At 38.4% G+C, this 25,025-nt stretch overlaps 1 protein-coding gene across 9 annotated transcripts in view; it reads left to right on the top strand.

The window, feature by feature from the left end:
* Window positions 1–25,025, top strand: part of LOC120413521 (disintegrin and metalloproteinase domain-containing protein unc-71) — a 982,641-nt gene that overhangs the window by 645,111 nt on the left and 312,505 nt on the right. For all 9 annotated transcript variants that reach the window (XM_052707188.1, XM_052707187.1, XM_052707193.1 and 6 more), the window contains one exon: window positions 10,934–11,003. In XM_052707188.1, coding sequence (XP_052563148.1) covers window positions 10,934–11,003 — 70 coding nt within the window. The remainder of the gene's footprint in view (window positions 1–10,933; window positions 11,004–25,025) is intronic.

Raw genomic sequence — 25,025 nt, 5'->3', positions numbered from 1 at the left:
AATAAACTGATTCTATGATGTCAAACATTAAAAACATAACATAAAACAAAAAAAATGTTTTTATGATCGTTTTAAAAATATCCAAGGATTGCAGGAGTTCCCGAGATTAAAAAAAATATTTTTCCCGTTGCCCGGGAAACCAAAATCAAATTCAAATTATTTCCTTGGCGTTCTCGATTGCGAGATTCCTACTCGAAACTAGGTGTCCGAAGGCTTGATTGTTGAGGCAATTGCAAATCTCTTTTTACACCTAAGCTTCCATCCACCCCGGGATTCGAACTGACGACCTTTGGATTGTGAGTCCAACTGCCTACCAGTGACTCCACCGAGACAGGACCCAGGGTGACGACTCCTACACCTGCATTGAGCTAACGACCTAACCCTCTAGGTTAGACCGGGGCCAATATTTACTTCCTCGTCCGACGGAAGGCGTGGTCATACAAATCTCGTTTTGAGAAATGCCACAGAGGCCGTCTGGGATCGAACCCAAGCCGATTGGGTGAGAGGCAACCACGCTTACCCCTACACCACCGGTCCCGGACAAAAAGCCGGGAAAATTTGACAACGTACGGCCGAGGAACCCGGTTTACATGCATTGTTCAACCATCAATATTTCGAAAAAAAAACAACACTATTTTGCCTTTTTCTGATATTTTTTCAAATATTTAAGTAACATAATAATTTCTTGCATTTTACTTTGAAAAATAAAAAATAAAAATTTTTGTCTCTAACATTTTGTGCGAAAAACTGTTTTAAATGTGTGAAACTGAACCTTATTTTAGAAATCAATTAACACGTTAAATGAACGTCACCAAATCAAATAGCCTGTTTCAACAAAAATCTACTCAACTTTTCAAAAATCTCCCCAGCGCAAAACAAATTTATTTCCCCCGGCTGGTACTATCAATCACCATTACTCAATCTCGATTTCAACTTCCACACCGAGAAAAACAAAAACAAAACAAAACATTCACATCAACCCACGCCATTCTCCAAGCAAGAAGCAGAAAAAGGCGGAAATTTGAGAATTGATTGAAGCTGAAATGCCTTGGCCTGTCAAATGTCCTTCAAGCCTCCCCGCCCCAAGGGAGAGCGCGGGGGTTAAGCATCCGGGGTGTCGTCAGCTGTCTTTGCCGTGGAAATTCTTCGGCCAGGCCAGACCCGGGGTCGGTTTCAATCGATGACCCTAAATGGTAGCGGCTTTTGAATAGAAAGTGGCTCACCTAGTTGGAATTTAAAGCTTTTCTTAAAAAATCATAGTCAAATGCATCTAGCTAGTACATTTTATGTTTTTTTTACAAGACTTTTCTCAAAAAAATATTAAAGATTCAAGAAATAAGCAGCCTTCGGCTGAGGTCGGTTGAAATTGATTAATTTGAAATTTAACTTGCCCCCTCCACTTGCTCTCCCCTCCCCATTTTTAAGAGTATGATCTGAAAATGAATCCTCAGGAAATAACGAGATGAGCTAAAACTTACACTGAAATAAAAAAATAGTACCAAATTCCTTTATTCTAGGAATTTTGCCTCTTTTCCTTATTTCCAGTAATCGGGTTTTTTTGATTACTTAATAAGGAAAGGAACCAAAATTCCTAGAATTTAGGAATTTAGCACTTTTATTTTTTTTTTCAGTGTAGCAAAAAGAGGAAGGCTGGAAGTGGGCAGGGATTTTAAAAAGAAATCACAAAAGTTAAGACGAAACAATTTTCTTAATTTGTTTTAATCCTCGGCTCGGGACCGGGACGATAAGGGTGAAGCCCTGTTTGGGGTCGTGAATTTAGTCCTAGGGGAGGAGGGGTAACTCCCTCCGAATGATGGTTCTATCAAAGTGCTGCTGATAATTAATTGTTACTTGAGCGAGATCTGCGCAAGTTTTAATGAAGTTTGCATATTTTACAACGAATCGAGGAGGCAACAACTGCTTCTTCTTGTTTTAAAAAACATTCATTAATCAAATTACAAATCATATTTTTTCTCTAGTCAACAAAGTATTGGTTAGAAAATAGTACAACATTCATCATAATAGAAGTCATCAACTCAAAGCAATATTCTGCAAATATCAAAAGCTACTTCAAAATCGATTGACTCAAACAAAATATAACAATTTCAATACGACAACTTCCCACAAATTCCAAACCTGCTTAAAAAGTTCCATTTGGGAAAAATGTAGCAAAAATGCGATTTCAAAGCACTAACAAAAAACACACTCAACCACCCGCAAACATGACCAAGTTTAGTTAACCATGATGGAAAGCTTCAGAGTAAAACTGGTTGAAACACAAAAAAGAAAAACTTTTTATCAACAGAAAAGCTTGTCCATCCCAGGTAGACAGCATTTTCTGTTTAACATACGGGAGAACGGGAAGCCCAGCCAAAAGATGAAACTATTTTCAATCAATTTCCCTCAACCCACCTGTCGGAGGGAAGGGGAGGAGGAAGGGTTATCAGGTGAAAAGTTTTCCCTTCGTTTCCTCGTCTTGAAAGGGGAACGGAGCGAAAACGCAAAAAGGTTACCAAAATGTAACCCAAATCAGGGCGGACACAAAAGTTGCTGACACATAGAGAGAGAGCTAGAGATAGGAAAAGTGGTGGCAGTTGGAAAACTTTTGCTGATGGACTGAGATTGACAAAAAATAATGTTGAGAGAAAAGAGGAATAGAGAAAGCTATTTTTTCTGCTGCTAATGAATTTATGTTCAAAGGATTCGCTTGAAAGTTGGAAAGTTTTCCATTTAGCAGTTTTTACATTTTTGCACTTTTTTGTGCTCATTTGGAAATAACGAGCGTCGTTGGTGCAAATTTATGGGTAGAGAATGTTGCACTGAATCAATTAGAAACATTTCCGCAAACAAACAATCTGATCACAGACAAGTTGCGAGATCTTTAGGAAAAATGGTTGCAAATTAATCTATGACCTAAGTTAAATCTTCTGGTTATTAGAACCGGAACTCATCCAAAAAAAGCGATCGATCAGAAGCCTGAAAGAAATTGTCAATGTGTATTTGAATTATGAACTTAAAAAAGTATTTTACGTAAGTACGTACACACGTTCAAAAACCATATGACCGATTCCTTCGTGACGGGACAACATTTGTACGCTTATGTTTTCAGTGTTTTGCGGATAACTTTAAAATCTGTTGGAAAAGGTACCAATATTTATACAAATTTGGAAAATACATTAAATTTCCAATAAGATTCACTCCAGCATACATTTAAAAACACAAAGTTTGACACAGTAATTTTCAGATTTTGACCCAGAAGGAGGGTAACCGTAAAAATTAGAGCAACACATGTCTCATGGTGAGAAACATTGTAAAGTGATGAACATTGAATAAAGAAGATAATTAGCGAAAAAATTGTGCACTCCTAGAATACTCCAAAGTATTCGGGGAATGTGGAATCCAAGATGGCGGCCAATATGGCGAAGCTATAAAATTGAATTGCATTCCCTGAGTACTTAAGAGCGAGTTTTTCACCAATGTGTAACAGGTTGTATCGAGGTGCTCCGATTTGGATGAAACTTTCAGCGTTTGTTTGTCTATACATGAGATGAACTCATGCCAAATATGAGCCCTCTACGACAAAGGGAAGTGGGGTAAAACGGGCTTCGAAGTTTGAGGTCCAAAAAACCTTGAAAATCTTAAAATTGCTCGCATTTCCGTAAAACTTCATCAATTTCAACTCTCGTAGATGCATTTGAAAGGTCTTTTGAAGCACTTCAAAATGAGTCATATACATCCAGGATCAGCTTGACTTTTCTCATAGCTTTTGCAAATTACTGTTATATATTGATTTTTTTAAAACCTTAATATCTTTTTGCAACAGCCTCCAACACCCATACTCCCATAGGTCAAAAGATAGGTAATTTTATGGACTTTAAGTCTACGGCAAGGACCTTTTTACCAATTGCAGTTTTTCTCATAGTTTTTCGATTTTTCTACAACAAACATTTTACAAAATTGGTTTTTGCCCTGTAGGCCTCCATAGCGGCACTTTTTGGTCTCAGTTTTGTCATATTTGGAATCCTCGGAAAATTTCACGTTAGTTAGAAGTATTGAAGTGGTAAATTTGATTGGAAAAATTGCCATTTAGAATGAATTAAAATATTTTGAAACAGGATTTCGCCTACTTGATACAGCATTTGACGTATTGATCACAGAGTAAAAAAGATCTATTTCTTTTTTCAAAAATGTTTTATTTAATTATTTTTTAAATCAAATTTACCACTTCAATACTTCTAACTAACGTGAAATTTACCGAGGTATCCGGATATGATAAAATTGAGACCAAAAAGTGCCGCTATGGAAGCCTACAGAGCAAAAACTAACGTTGTAAAATGTTTGTTGTAGAAAAATCGAAAAACTATGAAAAAAACTGCGATTGGCCAAAAAGTTAATACCGTAGGCTTAAAGTCCATGAAATTACCTATCTATTGACCTATGGGTGTTGGAGGCTGTTGCAAAAAGATATTAAGGTTATAAAAAAAAACAATTTTTAACAGTAATTTACAAAAGCTATGAGAAAAGGTCAAGCCGATCCTGGATGTCTATGGCCCATTTTGAAGTGCTTCAAAAGACCTTTCAAATGCATCTACGAGAGTTGAAATTGATGAAGTTTTACGGAAATGCGAGCAATTTTAAGATTTTTCAGGTTCTTTGGACCTCAAACTTCGAAGCCCCTTTTACCCCACTTCCCTTTGTCGTAGAGGGCTCATATTTGGCATGAGTTCATCTCATGTATAGACAAACAAACGCTGAAAGTTTCATCCAAATCGGAGCACCTCGATACGACCTCTAGAAAAAACCGAGCAGAATTTACAAATAATGCCTCTTAAGAATATTCTAAGGCTTATATTCGGGTTCCCAAATTAAGAAAATTTGACCTGTTGACTGCCTGTCACATTTCTGTATAAAATTTTCCAATATTCTTGGTTCGCCATCTTGGCCGGCATCTTGAATTTCACATTTCTCGAATACTTTGAAGTATTCAAGAGGTCGTATCCGAGTTCAGCGAACCCCGATTGATTAAATTTGGGCCTAAAAAGGAGTCATTTAACTATAAAATTCCGATTAGAATGATTAAATATCTGCGTTTCACCCATTAATTTGAGCAATTATTTAAAAATGATGGGAAAATTAAAAATTTCCTGCGTTTATACATTTTACAACTTCTGCTCACAGTTATGCTTAGAATAGAAACTTTGGTGTGGAAATATGTTTTTTCTGTGGTTCAAATAGTTGGAAAACATGGAAAATTCTCAGAACCATCCAAAGTTCAACTTAAAAAAATGACTGCTTGGTAATCAATTGCTAAGAATCGGTCATATATAACATGACAGGATTAAACTGAAATAAAATAGATGAAATTATTTTTTTCAGACTGCTCTTGTTAATGAAATGCAAAAACATACGTTAAATAATGTTAAAATATCTTATTATTTAGAAAATAAATATACTGTTTTATCATATATTTTCTTCTGTACAACTTCATAGATTTTTTTTTAAGTTCAATTGTGTGTTCCAAAAATAGGCGATGTGGCGAAAACCTTCGGGCTTTTTGCCTCAAGAAAAAATGCATTCAAATTTGCCCGTCTTTCACTTTTAATCATAGTTAGGAGAATTGATGTTCTTACAAACACACTAATGATTATTGGTTAAACGAATGTCTGATAAATTCAAAGATGTCAAATGCGGGCATCGTGGCGCGGTGGTTAGCGGCTTCGGCTGCCGATCCCTAAGTTGCTATGGGGCGCGAGTTCGATTCCTGCCTTACCCCCTGGCCTTCTATTGGATGGGGAGGTAAAACGTCGGTCCATTTGTGTAAACGAGGTTTTCGGTGACTCACCAAACATAACCTTCGGACGCCTAGAAATGAGCAGACACTTGCAACAGAGACCACAAAAGCCCCGGGGGCAGTGTTGAAAATCCGACGACTATGATTATTTTTGCGATTAATCGCTGCTTGTTACACCTCATGAATAAGACTGCTGTTATTCTCAAATTGCCACGACTAGCTGTCATTCGTCAAGTGTACAACCGCTGATTATAACAACCCATGACCTCGGGGCAAGACAGTGAAAAAACCAGAACAAACGAGAGTTACTCCGGGAGCAAACGGGAGGAATCGGGAGAAATGAGAGAAATGTCACTTTTGACGTTGTTGACGTTTCATTTTTGATGGCTTTTTGACAATGTGTTCCTCATCGGATTCAAGCGAGGTTAGAGTGCGGTTCTTTCATAATTTTTGGGTGCGTTTTCGCGATGTTCTTCCTCAGGGACGTTGCTGGAGTCCTTTTGGGTGCCAAGATTACTAGCAACAAGGAAGCTGAGATTACAAGACCATCCGGAACGGGCACATTATGTTGACGAAGACGACTGCCGGTAAGGCCAAGTCGGTCATCATCGTGTCCAGCTCGGAGTTACATGTTCCTTGGTGTGGCTCGTAATGCGTGGTGCGAGACATGTTTGCGATGGTCCGAAATCCCGCGTCTTGGACCATCTCCGTCAACAGAATCGGCGCAATCGATCGCAAGGAGCACGAAATCATCCTGTTGGTCGAGATGGTTGATTCGACGCGGCTTTCAAGGTTATAGTTCTGGGAGACGCTAACCGGATGGACATTCTTAATAATGCACTGCTGCATCTCGATCGTTTCAATAAACAACCCTTCTTGACAGACCGGACTTTGGGGGTCTGATTTATTTAAACGACTTGTTACGGAAGATGACGGCGTAGACGCCGGATTTCTGCCCACGACCTTAATAACCTGTCATCTTAAATCAATCTGTAACTGCAAGCTTTGGCAGGTGCAATCCAATTTTGATTAACACTTAGCTGGAAATTCAATTTCGGTTCCTCGAGCACTCGCTTTTACTTTTTAAGGTCTGAATCACTTCCCGCGGAAAAGGAATCAGATATGCGCAGTGCTTTACCCATACCCCGGAGGCTTTACCTTTGGCCTAGCCAAATTTCAGATTAAATAAAAAACAAAACACAAAAATCGTTGTTTTATTATGTACGAAGAACAATTCCATCAGGTCTGATCTGGTGGATGTCCTGGCCTGGTGGGGACTTCTCCGCCACGCTGTACCTGTCCTCCCCGGATCAGCGGTCTTGCCGGCACGCGGTCATCAACTACCGCTTCTAACCACATTCAAAAAGTCCATCGACGAGTTGAGTTTCGTTTCGAATTCGACAACTTAGTCGGCAACACCACCGCCGGATGTGCCATACTTTTGGGCATCTTCGAGAAGTGGTTGATAAATTCGTCCACCAATTAGTAAAAGTTCCGCTAGATGTGTTGCTTTGCGGGGACGCGGTTCATTTTCTTGGGTTGGGTGGTGGGACTACAAGATGCCAACGAAGACGATTCAGCAGTCAACCAACCTGGCGGAGAAAAAGCCAAAAATCGCACAAACAATCACACAAAAAAACTTTTCTTTGGCAAAAAGAATCTTACCTTGGAGCATGTCCATGCAAACAATCTATCCCCATTTTTGGCCGGAACGGATCGCAAACTTCTCACTTGTAAAAAAACAACACCACAAACAACTATTTTTTCGCCCTTTTTAAAAAAAAACGCTTATTTTCTTGAAATTTCTTTCCGCAGCTCTATCAAAGCTCGATCTGTTAAATGTAAATAAACAAAACGTCATTTTCGCTCTTTCTCATTTTTTCTCTTTCGTCTCTCAGAGAAATCTAGAGCAAATGGGAGCAAACGGGAGGAATCGGGAGGAATTTAGAGAAACCGAGAACAATGAGCAGGGTTGTTAAAATATCAAAATATCAGCTCTCAGCAACTACAATTATCTCGCCTGAATATTCATGCCTCAAATACAACTGCTCTTCTCTCTTCATTGAAACTCTCAGCGCCGAACATAGCCGAACACGTTTTCGTGTTTACCCACTCGCGATTGACATTTTCCTTTTCTCTCTCATTCTCGCTTCCACGAACATCCTACCGCAACAGCGTTTAACCACAAAAGCCGCCACAAAACCAATTTCGCAAACGCAGTTTAACGGGACGTCATGCGTGGTCCGCTCCTAATCGCCATCTCGCGTTCTCTCATTGCAGTTTTCGGAGAGATTGAGAGACTCAGCGGTGAGAGCGCATAGTCGAGGAAAAGGGAAGGAGTGATAGAGAGAGAATGGCATCGCTGGGAATCACGAGACACAAGAAGAGATCTCACAAGCTATAGTGACGGCCGCTACACTCTCGGATATTTTTGGTGCAGAGATAATCTATTGATAGCTTTTCTATCACTCTTTTGCAACACTGACAATGAGTTGAAAACCCGTCAAAAGCAAATTTTCAGAGCAAACGGGAGCAAAGTAGAGGAAACGGGAGGAACTTGGAGTAATAAGAGTAACTCCCTTGCTCACTGTCTTGCCCCGAGCCCATGACTGCTGGTGTTAAATGGGTAAAATTATAAGCAGATCGCAGCAACATGACGACTAAACCTAATCAGTCAAATTTTTATTCGTCTCTGCAACAGTCAGCGATCAAGTGTCAGTCGGGAAAGAAGTGATCAAAGCATACTCAGAGGGCCTTTTTTCAGGCAATTGTTATTCGCTCGGAGTGATATTTTTTCAACCTTGCCCGGGGGTCGTTCAAGTGGATTGCTGTGCTTTTAAATGCGGATTTGATTGTTTTTGCAAGCTCGATTTAAGAAATTCTATATTCGATTGGTCTACAATTAGAAAAAAAGCAATCCCTTTTCAAATTTCTTCGCAGGATTTAAAAAAATATTTCAAAACAATTTTAAGTTATACAGTCAGTTGTTAGTATTGTTGAATCCAAAATAACATATTCAATTTGATTTTTTTTAAATATTTGGATCAATTAAATTTAACAACATTTCATTCAGAAATCAACTCAAAAGTCTCCGATTCTGTGAACACTTAAAAAATATTTTAGAAACAAAATTTGGCATTCCTAATGCAAGTATTTCATATCTTATTCTAAAAAATAATGTTGTATGATATTTTAGGCCTTTCTTTTTTTTCAAATCGTAAAAAACTTTTAATTTTTCTGTTTATTTTTCATAATAAAGGATTGGGTGAATTTGGACATCCTCATTTAACATTGAAAAAGTGACAAAACACTGAAAAAGTGGTGAAATCACACATTTAGATGTAAAATTATTAGATCTCACTAGATTTTTTAGCCAAATTTTTCCTAGTTTTTGTTTAGTTGCATTTGAAGAACTTCTATTACCAAGCGGTTAATGAAAAGTAAATAGTTGCAAGGAACATCGAATCTCTATGAACCAGCCATTCACACAAGTTGTAAAATAAAATATTTTTTGGCTCAGAATGAAAAATTACCCTTCTGGGTATTTGCAGATTCATAAAGTACATAAAATTTCCCATAAAATGACATGTTCCAAAACAATTTACAGTTGAGTAACAAAAAAATGCAGAATTTGTTAAACTAATTTTGTGTTTTTTCTATAAAAATACTTTTTTTCGGATTTCTGAGTACGCCATCCAATCGGGCAGCCATTTTTGCCTTCCTCACCTCAATGAGGAAAGGCTATAAAATCACTCGAAAGATGAACTTCTTTATTAGACCTCGTAGACCCACCTTCACGTATACCTATCAACTCAGAATCAAATTCTGAACAAATGTCTGTGCGTGTGTCTGGATGTTAGTCCGTGCACCGAAAAATATGCACACAATTATCTGCGGACTGGCTGAACTGATTTTAACCGTTTTGGACTCATTCGATCCGTCTTGGGGTCCCACAAGACCCTAGTTAATATTATGAAGTTTAGTAAAGTACTTCAAAAGTTATGCTAAAAAAAACGATTTCGAATAAAGTCCGGAAGATTGTAAAAAGGGTGGTTTTTGCAAGAAAGGCCGTCATGCTATACATTTTTAAAAAGGTGTTTAAAAGACCTTTCCAACGAGCCCAAAACGTTGAAGATCTGAAAATCCTATCAAAAGTTATAAGCACTCAAGTGTGATTTATGCACTTTTTGGAGGCCTGATCTCAAATATTTTGATGAAAACGTTGTCCGGATCCACCATGCGACCTGTCTTTGTATAGGTAATCAAAAGACTTTTCAAATGAGCCTAACACGTTAAAGATCTGACAACCCTATCAAAAGTTATAAGCACTTAAGTGTTATTTATACACTTTGTTAGGCCGGATCTCAGATATTTTGATAAAAATAAGTCTTATTTATACTCTTTTTTGAGGCTCTGTAGTGTATTAACTTTATGAATGCAAGGAAGGCACCACCCACCTAAAGGTGGGTTAAGCAACGTTTTATATATAAAGTCCCTTTGAAACCAAATTTCTAAATCTTCACCATTTCAGGCTGCAAATTATTGAAAGGGGTCGTCCGCCCTCCGTTACGAGATATCGAAAAATTCACCTCAGATTCGTGATCAGAGAAAAAATACCTCTTAGGACAAATTTCGCGCAAATCGAAGAGAGGTCGGGGCAACTTATTCCAATTTCGTGTGAGTTGGTGGAGAATCACTAAAAAAAACTGGTAATTTTAGATTAAAAGAACAAAAGGGTACCAAAAATCAGGCTAAACTCAGTGGATTGATTGATCGTCTAACAATCGTGTTAGACTCCTCATTTGGTTAAAATCATCGCATCAACACTAAACCAAACTACGCGCAAAACACGATGCAAACCCCAACAGGTTTGTGGTGAGCCGAAATGTTGTTTTGCAAGGTTTACGGGGCTGTGAGCAGCAAATTTGTTCTGCCACACGACCCGATATGTTTGCCAAGTTTCCCCATTAGTGAAATGTGATTTTCAAATCGAATCGAGATAATTAAAAGGGTATGGGTTGCGGGAGGAAAACTTTAGCTGTTCCAGGTACGAAACTGCAACAAAAGTGTTTCTTGAGTGGCAAACATGGCTTACAATCTTAATTTGTAAATAAATTAATTTGCTAATTTTTCTCATTTCAGACAATTACTAGCTCCTAATATTGTACAGAAACACTATCTCCCTAGCGGGTTCGCGCAAGATTCACATCGAGTAAGTATAAACCAACAGTCTAATCGAATTTAGTGGGTGGAAAATAAACAAATAAGAGCAAAGCCACAACTGAAATTCCGCCCCGAAATTGAAAGTTTTCGTGCACTGCATCAATTTGCAGCAAAAGATAGCTGCCAACTGGATCTCATTTTCCCTCGAAAACGAAACTCTTTTTTTGCCTAGAAAAGAATCAACCCATCAAACGAAATTTCCCCGTTGAACGGTCCAAACCACGCAAAGGGTTCCAAAAAAGCTCCCGCTGAAAAGCTCCTTCCGTCACGAAAGTGCCCCCCGGACAAGGTGGCATTAGATCGTAAATATTGAGCCGCGGAAATTGGTGCCAGTTTGTGGAGTTTTGCGAGGAAACGTGAAAGACAGACACGTGGGTCACGGTGGTGGTGTTTGGGAAGACGTTTTTTTCTCCTTTGGGGTTTTAGAGGTAGCAAAATATGTCAGTGCCTAGGGATTTGGTGCAACACGAGAATGTTTTGAAAACTTGTTTGGTGGGATAGAAGTTTTATGATCCAAGAATAAAATTTCACCGATGTTCTCAAAATCCGAAAAAGTAGTAAATAGTTGAATTTGAAAGTAGAATGCAAATTAAAAATATTAAAAGTAATAACTTTGGAATTCTTCAAAAGGCAGTATCTAAGTGTTTCAATTTATTTAGTCCCAAAAATTGTAACTTGTTTTAAAAACAAATACATCAATGTTGTGATTCCACGTTTTTTTAAATACTGGTAACAGGGATACCAGTTTTACGAATATCTGTAGTTGACCTGACATCACTGGCTGGTAACCCTTTGTTTTTTTATAGTTTTGCTTAGCTCAATTTTTTCAATACAAAAGCTGTAATCGATTGAACTCGATTGGAATGACTTAAAATAGTAAAGTTTTAACAGATTAAAACAAAAATGTTATTGACATTGACTTTCAAACAAACAACATTCTTGAATTCACTTTAACTTCCTATCCACACTCTAGTCGTTGCCAATTACTTAGGAGCTCATTTTCACAAGCCTACTTATAAAACTTCAATTTACTAGCCTACTCAGACCAGTAAGCAAAGGTTAATCGTTTTTATTACACCAGCATCGGCTGACCGCGGACTACAAAAGGGTTTCTTGTCACGAAACTAAGATTTTTGCAGAGGAAATTGCCAATTTGCTTTGAAATGACCTCACTTTTTCTCTCGATTGCACATTATTTATAGTTGCAGTTTTGTTTTCATCAAAATATTTCATAACAGAATCGATCGATTGCTCTCAACATTTTTGTTGTTGATTCAGCTTTTGATTTATTTTCAATTGAAGATGACATTTTCATCATCGCACACACACGCACGGGAACCGTTGCATTGTTTTGCAAGTAACGAATCAAAAATCAAATAAAAAAAGAACTTTCACCAATCTGACAAACAGCATCAAATCAAATTTCAGTCAACCGGCCGTGACAGCAAACAAAAATGCGAAAACAAAATCTGCCAACATCGGCAAAATATTAAGCCGACGGAAAAGCTTGCCATGAAAAACAAATCGCCGTTACACACGGTAAAACAAACAGGACCAGATTCCCCACAATCCGGGCTTGCAAAATGAAATTCGAACCGGCAACAAATTTCATATTCCCGAATAACTTCCATCGGGGAAATTGCACCCAAAAACACACTTTTGTGTGCGCATTTTCCGACCACCGTTGATCCACGGGAAATCCACGGGTGGAAAAAAAGAACCCGTCGTCGTTGTCGATTGACGCAGGCACAGCAGTGCATTTAGAGCCAGTGTTGCCAGGTTTTGGGATTGCGGCACCAAGAGGAGATTTGCGCGCGTGTGTCGGTGATAGTGGATGCAGTGCCGTCAACTGGGGTGAATCGGGACTACGCGTCTGAATTGGGACATTTTCGAGGCTTCGTATTTGTACACCGAAATAATCATTTCGTATTTTTTTATTGCTTTGGTGTGTTAATGCAAACAGCTGTATATAGATTGGATGGACACAGCCAGATAGTGTCCCGATCGACAGTTCCTACAGAATCTTTGCATTTTCCCAACACTTGTTAATTGCAAAAATACAAAAAAAATGCACTCCAAACTTTGAATAATGCCATTTTTTCGAGAAAAATCATCTATTTCCAATTCACAGAAATTGCGTCCATTTCTGAACATATTTTTTTCAGAAATCTGAGGAAATTTTCTTAAAAATCGAAATTTGGTATTTTTGTTCCTGAGATATATTTTTTTTAAATATTACTTTCTTCGAAAATAGTTTTACACAATATAGCAGTCTGGCCTCAAAATTTTTCGGGGTATCCTTGGCCAAACTAATCAGGCCCCTAATTTTTGGTTTGGCCAACGGCGTTGGAAAGGGTGGTCCAAAAAATGACCGATTTTAGATGTCCTAGACCAGGGGTGACCAAAGTATGGCCCGCGGGCCAAATGTGGCCCGCGAGGTGATTTTTTGTGGCCCGCGGGCCCATTTCGAATGATCATGTAAAATGGCCCTTTGACCAATCTGTACAGTAATTTGAAATTTTTAAAAATTAAGGTTAAGTTCAGGTGTGGTTTGGTTGAGCGTTTTAGTAAAATGCAAATTTGACTAAATTGAAAAAAACTGTAAAGATATCAAAAATATAGGCATTCCATTAAAAAATAATTCAAAACTCAGAACGCACCATTTTTAAAGGACTGAGCCTTAAAATAAAGACCAGAGAAGTCATGTTTCAATCATGCTAAAACATATCAGAACTAATAGTTTTTGCTGATACGCGTCGAATGAAGTCAAGATAATCGAAATCCATGATAAAATAAGAATTTTATGAGTGATTTTAGCAATAGCAAAAATACGATTTTTTGTACGTTTTAACCCTAAAATACTCAAAATTCACCAACTTGTATCTTTTGAACCCCAGGATTTAAAGAAATCGTCCAGAAGACTTTTTTTCATGTCTCGGCGAGATCATTCGAATAAAGTTTCTCGCGTTTGTGTACATCCTTGGACCAGCTCCCATACAAATTTACCCATTCTCCTTTGGTGACAAATCTGAGTGCATAACATCTGATTCAGACAGACAAAAAATATTGAAATTTTATTGAAATTGGAGGAAGAATTGATGAAAAATCTTTTGTAACGAATTATTTTTATTATTCAAAGTTTATTTTACCATTTTTAAAATATAATAAGAATCGTTGAAAATACAAGTGAATTCAAATAATTAATTTTTTTTCCAATTCCATTATCTTTGTGAAAATGTGACTGTTTTCAGCCACAAAATGTTTAACCACCTCTCGACCTTGACCAGACCATAGTATTTAAAATTCTTACAAAAAATACTGTATTTCCTGATTGAATGTTTGGCTCACGAATAATATGTTTTGCATTTTTTTTTTTACTTTGCTGATTATTGAAATTGGAAGCTTTTTGAAACAAAATAGCAAAAATTTATTATTTGTTAACTAATATTTCAACGAAGAAAAAAAAACAAAATGAATACAAAAGAAAACCCGGTATTTAAATATAGTTTTTGCTATTATGGATTGAAATAAAGTTATTTATTTTTTCTCAAAAAACAATTTTAACATTTGGCCCGCAAGCTCATGTGAGCTACAAATTTGGCCCGGCATTCAATAACTTTGAGCACCCCTGTCCTACACGCAGAAAAATCTGATTGTGAACGTGGCAAAATGTTGGGCACAGCTACTAAACACGATTGTCATCTCGAGGCCAGTAAACATGTTTGCCAAATTCAAACTAACATGTTTGTGGTTTCAACAAACATGTTTGTCATTGCCACGGCCCAGCATGTTGGTAAATATAATAATCATTTGGGATGATTTAACAAACATGATTGTTGATTCAAAGATCATTTTTACTAGAATAAAAAAAAATTTGGGGAGGCTTTTCTTCTTCTTCTTTGTCTTCCTAATATAGGTAAACAAAAGCTAGGTTTTTCGATGAGGTTTATTTAACTTTTTTCACTCAAAATTACAACACATTATGGAGAGTTCCGGCCACGCTTATTTGATAGTCATTTTCGCGGGACGCTGAATAGGAAAATCAGCTGCTGGAGTTGCACCATGTTTTCTGAAAAAGGAACTTCTGAAAAAATCAAATTCCTCGTAATAATTAAATTACATACCTTTTACCTAGTTTCCACAGGATTCCACCAGCCTAGTTGTATATCACTGGAACAACAATTTGTTTATAAGGCGTCATCCATAAAGTACGTCACGCTCTAGGGGGGGAGGGGGGGTTTTCGCAAGCGTGACAAAGTGTGACAAGGGGGGGAGGGGGGGTTCGTGAGACTGTGACGTCACGCAAGACTTTTTTTAATAATGAAAATTTAGTCTTTAACTATATTTAAAAAGAAGTTTAATGTTTGATAAAGTTTACTCATAAATGAAACAAAATACAAGGCTTTAAGGTGAAACCGTTGAACATTTTTGTAGAAAATTAATCATCACTATAAAATATTGTATATTAAATTCAATTTAACGAGTTTCAGCACCAAAAGGAATCAGCATGTGTCGGTTGTTGCCTTCTTGAAGCCACTGAAGGAATTTTTGATCTGAATTAATTGTGCTTCAAAAATTATATAATTTTGTGGCACAGTCATTGACGTCCTAGTTGGCAATCATTGATTAATGACGATTTTCATAACTTAACAAGGAACGGGATAATCGTTACCAAAAGGAATCAGCATGTGTAGGGCACTCTTCTAAACAACTTGTTAAAGGAATTTTGTCAAAATATTGAAAGCGACGCAAAATTTATATCTTTGAAGGAAAAATCATGACAATGATGGAAGTCTTCACGTTAAGAAAAAGAGTTTTTGATAATAGATTTAATTTGCTTAAATCATACCGGCTCCGTGGCTTAATGGTTGCGGCTTCTGCCTCGAATGCAGAAGGTTCAGGGATCAAATCCCGGTCGGTTCCCTTGAAATTTGGAATCAGGAAGTGAACTTTAAATATGAACAAAAAACCTTTAGGTGGGTGGGATTCGAACTCACACCCTTTGGATTGATGGTCTGGGACGCTAACCAGTCGGCCATCATGGAGTTAATGCTCTTGAACTGAATTGATCCGTAGTGGCGAAATAATGTCACAAGGTATAACATATCAATCCATTATAAAACTACTAACACCGTCTCAAAACAGCCCAGGGCCATCTCATATACTCATGAACTGGACGAGGGAGTCGTGGATTGCCTGGCCCGAGTCATCTGCATTACCGATCTTTGTCCGTACAATTTCAGAAGAAATCGTTAGCCAGAGAAAGGTATTCGCTTCAAAGGTTCTTGAGATATATGGTGGTTACTAACCGAACCGTCTCAGTTGAAATATACTGTGGTCATGGCCAAGTCCTGCCAAGGCGGGGGTTCAAATACATACATACATACATACATAGATTTAATTTGCTTAAATCATCATATTTAAAAATCAAATTTAAAAAAATCCAAACACAACCTTTAAAAATAAAAAAAAATTCCTCGATTGAACTCCGAATTAAATAATAATTCTACATATATAAATCATCAAATTTTCAAAACAACCTATGAGTAATGGGCTTCCTATGCAGAAAGGACCTTTTGAAAGTTTAATAAAGATTGTACAAAAAGTCATGATGGGGAGGGGGGGGGGGGTCCAACAAATCGTGACGTACTTTTCAAGGGGGGATCGGAACCAGCGTGACAAAGTGTGACATAGGGGGGAGGGGGGGTTAATTTTGGCCGATTTTAGCGTGACATACTTTATGGATGACGCCTAAATTAAATATCAAATAAAATATTGCGCCTTGCAGCAATTTATAGAGTTTTGTGTCAATCGTGCTAGGCCTAGATTTTTTCATCACACTGCTTTGCAGGACTGAGAACTGTCAACTTTGCGCACTTTGCACCTCAGTAGAGTGCTGCGGGAAAATTTTCATCACAGTTGGCAAACTGATTTTCTATCACACCAGCAACACAGAACAAGTGCAATGCATCGACTTCTGACCACAATCTAGTCACCAAGCTGTGGTAGCCGAGGCAGTAAGTCATTGAGATGGTCTGTTAAAGGTTCCTGACTCGATTCTCGTAGTTGGAATTTTTGAGTTTTTTTTGACAGGTTATTTTTTTTTCTAATGAACTCGAGGGTATAATTCTATCGGCCACCTCGAGCTGTGTTCGCTGAGTGCGTAAAAGGTACCATGAATTGGCTATAAATTTAACAAAGTTCTGGCTATAACCAATCAGTTAACAGGCTCTGACAGAAGGGGGGGCACACGCATGGGAAACTTTTTGATATGAATGACCCCCGGACAAATCTAGAACAAATTTCTGTCGAAGGGGGGGGGGAGGGTGGGGCACGGGCCCCACCAGGCCCCCTCTGGTACCGCCAGTGAAACCAATACTTCGTAGATGAAAGAAGCTTTTACATTTGTCAGTAAAAACAGTTGGTGCTAGAACCGAAAAACATATTTTTTAAAAGACTTTATTAGAAAAGATTACATGTATTAAATGGCATTGGTACATCGGACAAGCTCCAGGGTAGCGAAGGGTAACAAATTACCCTCTCCATCGGCGAAACTCCGAGCATTCGTCCATCTCGTATTGATCGTATTGATCGGTAGCGTGAATCCCGGCCAGTTTCCCTCCGCCGCTGTCAGTCGCCTCCCCATACGAGGACCGTAGAGGACGATAACCCTCAGGCCACTGGCCTTCATCGCCATGAAGGGGCCCCTCTCGGCAGCGCAGGATCAGCGGGTACTGAAGACGCCAGTCCGCAACGTAGCCAGCAACGCCCGCTGGTTGTCCACCATCCGTCCGGCAAAAAGTCAAAGCCTCCGCAACACGGCTGCCTCCCGACACCGGGGATCACGATTCCGGAACAAGCCTTCGTCCCTTGAATCACTTAGCCGGTCCGTAAAACTTTCTCTGGGCTGGACGAGCCAATAGTTTCTGAATTTCCAAAAATAAATAAATAAACATAAACAGCCTGCCATAGCAACGGATATCTTCGTCATCACTGCGAAGAAAAATCACTGTGATGAAAAAATACTGTGATGAAAATAATTGCGCAACACTCTAGTAAAGTGCAAAATGCGCAATACATACTTTGCTATTTCGCAAACATCCCCAGAATTCGGCATTTTTCACTTTGGCCATCTTGTTGTTGAAGTTGAAGTGAAAACATACACTGTTTATTTTTCTTACACGTTAAAAGGGGTTTATGTTCAGACAACAAACATGTTTGTCCAGACAGCAAAATGTTGGTCAAACCGAAAAACGTTGATTATTGAAATTATAAAATGTGTTTGTGGTGTCTACAAACCGTGATAGTTGTTTTTAATAAACTGTTTTGTTCATTCAAACTTACACAATTTTTGTGCGTGTAGACGCAAATTGTTGAGATTTGAGAAGGCGTAAATTGGCTAAATTTCTTTGAGCAGATCAAACTTCAATTGTTAAGGTAGATCAGCTGAAACTATATTAATTTTAGAAGCTTTGGGCAATTAAATTTGTTTGGTAAGCTTACAATTATTAAGTTTTTAACTGCCTTTTTAATAAATTGTGTTAATAAATTTATCTCAATTGGCCTCGGCTTCCCAGATCATCTCTTAGTTTTCTTTTTTTTTTGATTACTTTGTGTTGTTCTAAAACATTTCTTCAAGGTTGGTAAATTAATCTAGTACTAATAGCAGGTTGCTACGGGTTTATAACACAAATAGAGGAGAAAATTGTGACGTCAGATATAAGCTCGGATCACTCAAAATTTATTTCGCGAGTGCATTTTACCGAGTGACAGCTACACTGTACCCATTTTTTCTGTACGCAAGTTGATTTTCTCCTCTATTAAAGGATGTTAGACAGGCTTTAAGGAAAAATAGTTTAAAGTTTCAAAAATCTAGCCTGACATTTGCACAAAAACTCAAAATTCCGTCTTGGGATTAAAAAGCCTACTTCTGAAAATATTTTTATCAGCTTCCTTGGAAATTTTCGAGATTTTTTTTTCAAAATAAAAACTGGGTTTCTCGACACGCCACGTGCAGTGTCGCAAAAATGACAAAAACAGGAAAAAAAATAAACTTTTTTTACTAAAACTGCGATAACTTTAACATTTTAGGTACCAACGCATTTTTAGCGTTTGATTAATGACTTTTAAAGGAGATTTGCGTCTGTTTGACTGTTCTGTTGTCAAGTGTAATTTGTAATACCTTGTTTTGTGTTAAATGGTAAACTAGAATTGAGATTTTTTTATGTTTGTAGAGCGTCCAATTTCCCGAGGTAAAAAATTCCCGGGAAACGGAAATTTTTTAGTTAATTTCTCTGGAATTCCAGGAAAATTTTAAATTGATTGAAAATAATTATTATCTTGGTTTTAACTAATATCATGCAACAAAATTGTATAGGACATCAACATTAATGGTTTAAATATGTGTGAAGATCAAATAACAGCTTGACTGCATGTAAAAAAACATTCAACTGCAAGAAAATGTATTTTGGTATTTTTTGGTGAGAAATTTTAATCTTGCCTCTGTAACCAGTTTGTTGAAATGAGAAAAAAACATGCAGAAATTATGTTTTCCATGACAAATACTGGTTTCAGCTCTTGACCAAATGGTAAAGCTTTTTAGTGTTAGTTTTACTCCAAACAACCCAATGTTTTCAAATATTTGAAGCAAGCTTTGAATATATTTTTGCATTTTTTGAGAACAAACAATAGAAAGTAATTTTTCAATGATTTTTTTTTGTATTATTTTGCAACATGATTTAAATTATACGACAAATCATTCCACAAAAAGTCTTCTATATTTTCACATTAACCCTATAACACCTGTAGTTGCACCAGTGCTCTATAATTCCATAATTTCTTTTTACACAAATTCGATTTTCATCTCATTTGATCATGGTAAACAAATACGTATATAAATCTCAATTTTAATTTGGAGACAAGGAGTTAATATTGTTTTGATGAAATAACATCAATCCGTTAAAAGCTTACCTAATTGTAAAAAAATAATACTCATTAAGCAAGATCTATTCACAGTTGCTTCAAAAATTAATATTATCAGAAATAATTCTGATATCATAATTTCTGATAATCTGATTAATTATATATAAACCAAACAATACATTTAATTTAACAGAATCATGTTAAGTTTGTTCTTTTATTATTTTTTCAGAGCATTTTCAAAAAAGAGTTCCAAAAATTTAAGAAAATGTATACTTCTGCTTGAATTCTGGGAATTCCCGAGAAATTTACAAATTTTCCGGGAAACGGGAAATATTTTTTTTTTCGGGAAATCCAGGGAATTACCGGGATTTTTTTTTCCGGGACGGGAAATCGGACGCACTAAATTTTTGTCTAGTCTGGTAACGGTACTCACTGGCATTCCATTCCTCCCAGCATTCCCATTTTCTCTTTACACCCAGCAACTCTGTTTATGTGGTTCGAGTTGTTGTTGTTTAGTTTTCCATTGTTTTCGGCTTTTGTTGGTGGATCGTTATTTATTTTATTATTATTTTCTCCCACGCGCGCAGTGCTATTTTTTCAAAACCAACTCAGTTTAGTCGGTGAAAAAATTCCAATCTACAAGTTTCGGTGAACATATTTTAACACAACAAATAGAAGCTCAACAAATAGTCCGTGATGATGATGTTGATTGGGCTGGTGTTGAATGCCCGGTAGCAGTAGCCCATCACAGAACAAATTTAGAATCTTTCCTATAAATTTTACACAACATTTTTAAAGACCAATTAGGTTTTTTTTTGTTTTTGGTAAAAACAAAACACTTCTGCTGTTGTCAAGATAGCGTCCAAACCCATAACAACGCACAAGTTACGGTACAACTTGTGCTGACATTGGGATTATTTAATCCAAACTACCGTTCACACTGCACAGCAAAACATTTCCCAGGAATTGACCAGCTTTCTGAACAAGCTCGAGCGCTTGTTTGCTCAGATTCAGGTTCTCCTCGTCATTTCCATGAGTTTATGGTACACACAACGCCAAGTTCATCTCGTCTTTTTTTTTGAATTAAATATACTTTATTGAATCTTTCTTATAATAATTACATTTGGTTTACATAATAAGTGGTCAGCTGTGGCTCTTCAGCTTTAGTTTGCTTTTCGTGATTTAAACACTGTTCATATTCATAACTTTAAAAGTATATGATTTATCATTTTTGTAACACTAGGTACAATGAAGAAAAAAAAATTAAGAAAACATAACCTAACCTAAAACTAACTTAATCTTACCATAAACTAAACCAATCCTTGAATCAAGGGGTATTCAGATATAGCACATTTTTCCCTGAATTTCAAACATTTTTCTTGAATCTTCTGATCCAACATTTTTACTTCTGCTAATTCATGAACCTCACTTGATCTAGTCCAGCCAGGAACATTCAAAACCATTTTGAGTACCTTGTTTTGGACACGCTGGAGCTTCAATTTATGAGTTCTAGCGCAACACTCCCAAACAGGTACTGCATACTCAATAACGGGGTAAATTATTTGTTTGTAAACTGCTAGCTTATTTTTCAAAGATAACTTTGATTTTCTGTTAATTAAAGGATACAAACACCTGATGAGAATGCTGCACTTGTTCAATATTTTATCTACATGCTGTCGAAACAATAGTTTCGAGTCAAGTATGAGACCTAAATATACAACTTCCTTTGACCAGGGTATTGAAACATCATTCATTTTAATCAAAACATCATCCTTTGGGACAAATCGGGCCGATTTGGAAAGTGGAAAAATGATGGTTTGAGTTTTGGCTGCATTTATGCGAATTTTCCAGTCGCCAAAGTATTCGGAAAGAACGTCAAGACCCTTCTGAAGACGGCCGACTAAATATCTGGTTATTTTACCCTTATAAATAACGGCAGTGTCATCAGCAAAAAGTGACAACACACCATTACCAGGAAGAGTAGGCAAATCAGATGTAAAAATATTGTACAGAAGTGGGCCAAGAATACTTCCTTGGGGAACCCCAGCATCAATGTTGAATAATCCAGAAGCAATCCCATTCAGAAAAACCCTGAACGATCTCTCCGAAAGATAGTGCTGGATAATTTTGATAAGATACATTGGAAAACCGTATAAATACAGTTTATGTATCAAACCATCATGCCAAACATTGTCAAAAGCCTTCTCAACATCCAACAAAGCCATAGCAGTTGATTTAGACTCAAGCTTGTTCTGCTTGATGATTTTAGTTACTCTCGTAAGCTGATGAGCAGTATTATGCCCCTTTCGGAAGCCAAACTGCTCATTCAAAATTATATTATTATCGTTGGTAAAATCCAAAAGCCTTGAATAGATGACCTTCTCAAAGAGTTTGGACAGACTACTCAAAAGACTAATGGGACGATAACTTGTTGGCGATGTTGGATCTTTTTGAGGCTTCAAAATTGGTATGACTTTGCCCAGCTTCCAATTGGTGGGGAAGTAAGCAAGTTGCAAACATTTATTGAAAATATTGGCTAGATGTTGAAAGAACTGATCACTCTGTTTTTTCAACACTAGATTAAAAATGTTATCAAAGCCAGGAGCTTTCATATTTTTCATTTGTTTAACTGCAACTTTGACTTCCTCACCAGAAACATGGGAATCTGCAGGAAATTCAAAGGTAGAGTCATTGATTGTGGAAATACTATTGGCAACTGATGTTTCTTTACGGCTGGTCATGGAAGCGCCAAGATTATGTGAACTAACAAAATGAAGCCCAAGTGCATTTGCCTTTTCCTCGGATGTAATCAAAGGAGAATCCTCAACAATAAGAGGAGGAATAGGCTTTGGTTTGTTTTTAAGAACTTTTGAAAGTTTCCAAAATGGTTTTGAATAATTCCCAAGCTGGCTTACATGTTTTGAAAATTCTTGATTTCTAATATTGTCAAGTCGGTCTTGTATGATTTTGTTCAAATTGTTAACTGAAATCTTTTTGTCATAGTCCCCAGTCCGTTGATATTGTCTCCTATAAACATTCCTAAGTCTAATCAAGTGTTTAGTATCTACGTCAATATCAGTTACCTTAAAATTAACAGGAACCTCCCGAACGTTGGCAGCCTCTGCTTGGTTGATAGCCTGCTGGATCACCTCCAGCGAACGATCAATATCAGCAGAAGTTTCCGGGTGTTGATCATAGTCGATGTTGCTGTCTACCACTTGCTGAAACTGCTGCCAGTCAACGTTGTGGTAATCTTTCCGGGTTGGTTGCCGCTGCGGAGTAACGGAAGCTCCAACCTCCACAACCACCGGATAGTGATCAGAACTCAACTCTTCAAACACCTCAGGATGAGCCACGTTCTCAGCCATATTGGTAATGAAGAAATCGATGATTGAGTGATTCCCAGACCGAGCCACCCTCGTTGGACGATCCGGACTCACAACGTTGTAGTATCCGTTTTGCAGATCGTTGTGCAGAATCACTCCGTTCCGATTCCTCCTGCTGTTGCCCCAAACTTCATGCTTCGCGTTGAGGTCACCAGCGATGATGTACTTTGCGCTCCGCCGTGTCAGCTTCTGGATATCGCCCTTCAGTTTTGCTGCTGAACCATCTCTGGCATTCACCTGACGTGGGCAGTATGCAGCAATGAAGAGTACTGGGCCAACCGAAGTGGGAATTTCCACTCCAACGGCCTCGATGATGTCCAGCTTAAAGTGTGGCAGCCGGCGTGGCTTGAGATCACGATGAACAGCGACAAGCACACCTCCTCCTCCAGACGTGGTCCTGTCGAGCTGCGTCGCAATCTTGTAGTTTTGCAGATAAACTTTTTCACCGGGCTTCAGATGAGTTTCCGTGATGGCAGCTACGTCGATCTCCTTCTCGCGAAGAAAATCCACCAGCTCTAAGTTCTTCCTCCTAATGGAGCAAGCGTTCCAATTCAGCAGCTTCAGGGACCTACGATCCATACTGGATGACGAACGAGGTCAGCACTTCAATCTGCTGGGTCTTGGTTTTGCATCCACGCAGTGCAGCGGACATCTGTTTGAAAATATTGAGGAGTTCGGTTGAGGTGTAAAGATCATTACCATTTTCCTCAACTGCTGGTTCTTGGGTTGGTCTTGGCTCCTGGCTGAAGCCCGGTGGTGGCGGTCTCGGCTCCTGGCTGGAACCCGGCCGTGGATGATTCATCTCAGCTCTCTTCCTGGGATCCAACGGCAACGGTGCCAAGTTCGGGACCTGGCGTCGCGGTTGAAGAGGTGGAAAATTTTGCTCCACCAGGGCTGGAGGAGTTCTACGACGCTGAGGCTGATTCTTCGTCGATGCTTGCTGCCGAATTTTCACGAACTCAGCTCTCTTGGGGCACTTTCGGTCGGTTGACGAATGCTCACCGTTGCAGTTGAGGCACTTCACCAGCGAATCTTGGATGCACTGGGACGTGATGTGCGCATCAGTACCACATTTGGCGCAACGACGCTTCAGGTGGCAGTTCTTACCTCCGTGCCCGAAGCCCAGGCAGTTGAAGCATTGTGTGACGTCACGATGCACTGGTCGGTATCGCTCCCACGACACGATAATGTTGAAAACCGCTCGGATTGCCTTCAGCTCAGGAAGCGTCGTCGATCCCTTAGCCAAATGCAGCAGGTAGAGCTGGTCACGGTACTTGATGTCTTTGTTGCGTCGGCTCATTTTGTGCACGGCCAACACATCCAGTTTCAAAACTTTTAGCTCGGCAGCTAATTCCTCCACTGGCATGTCGTACAGACCTCTGACGACGATTTTGTACGGCTTATCCATGACGACATCATGGGTAAAGTACTCCGCCTCGTTTTCGGTCAAGTAATCCTTGACCAGTTGATAGTGCTGCCTGGATTGCACCAGCACCTTAAATCCGTCCTGACACAGACGAATGTTGCCTTGGACTTTCCCAGACTTGATGAGTTCAACAAGCCCCGCACGAAAGTCGATCGTTGCTGCTGATTGCCTCACATAAAAAGGAGGCAGTTTCTCCTTTCGCTGTTTCACTTCATTCTCCTTTGCTTCCGCTACCTGGTCCTCGTCAGGCAGTCCAGCGAACTTGTTGTTCTTCAAA

The sequence above is a fragment of the Culex pipiens genome, chromosome 1 (genome assembly GCF_016801865.2).
Source record: "Culex pipiens pallens isolate TS chromosome 1, TS_CPP_V2, whole genome shotgun sequence".
NCBI lineage: Eukaryota > Metazoa > Arthropoda > Insecta > Diptera > Culicidae > Culex > Culex pipiens.
The sequence above is the reverse complement of the archived record's forward strand: the minus strand, read 5'-3'. Positions and strand labels throughout refer to the sequence as shown.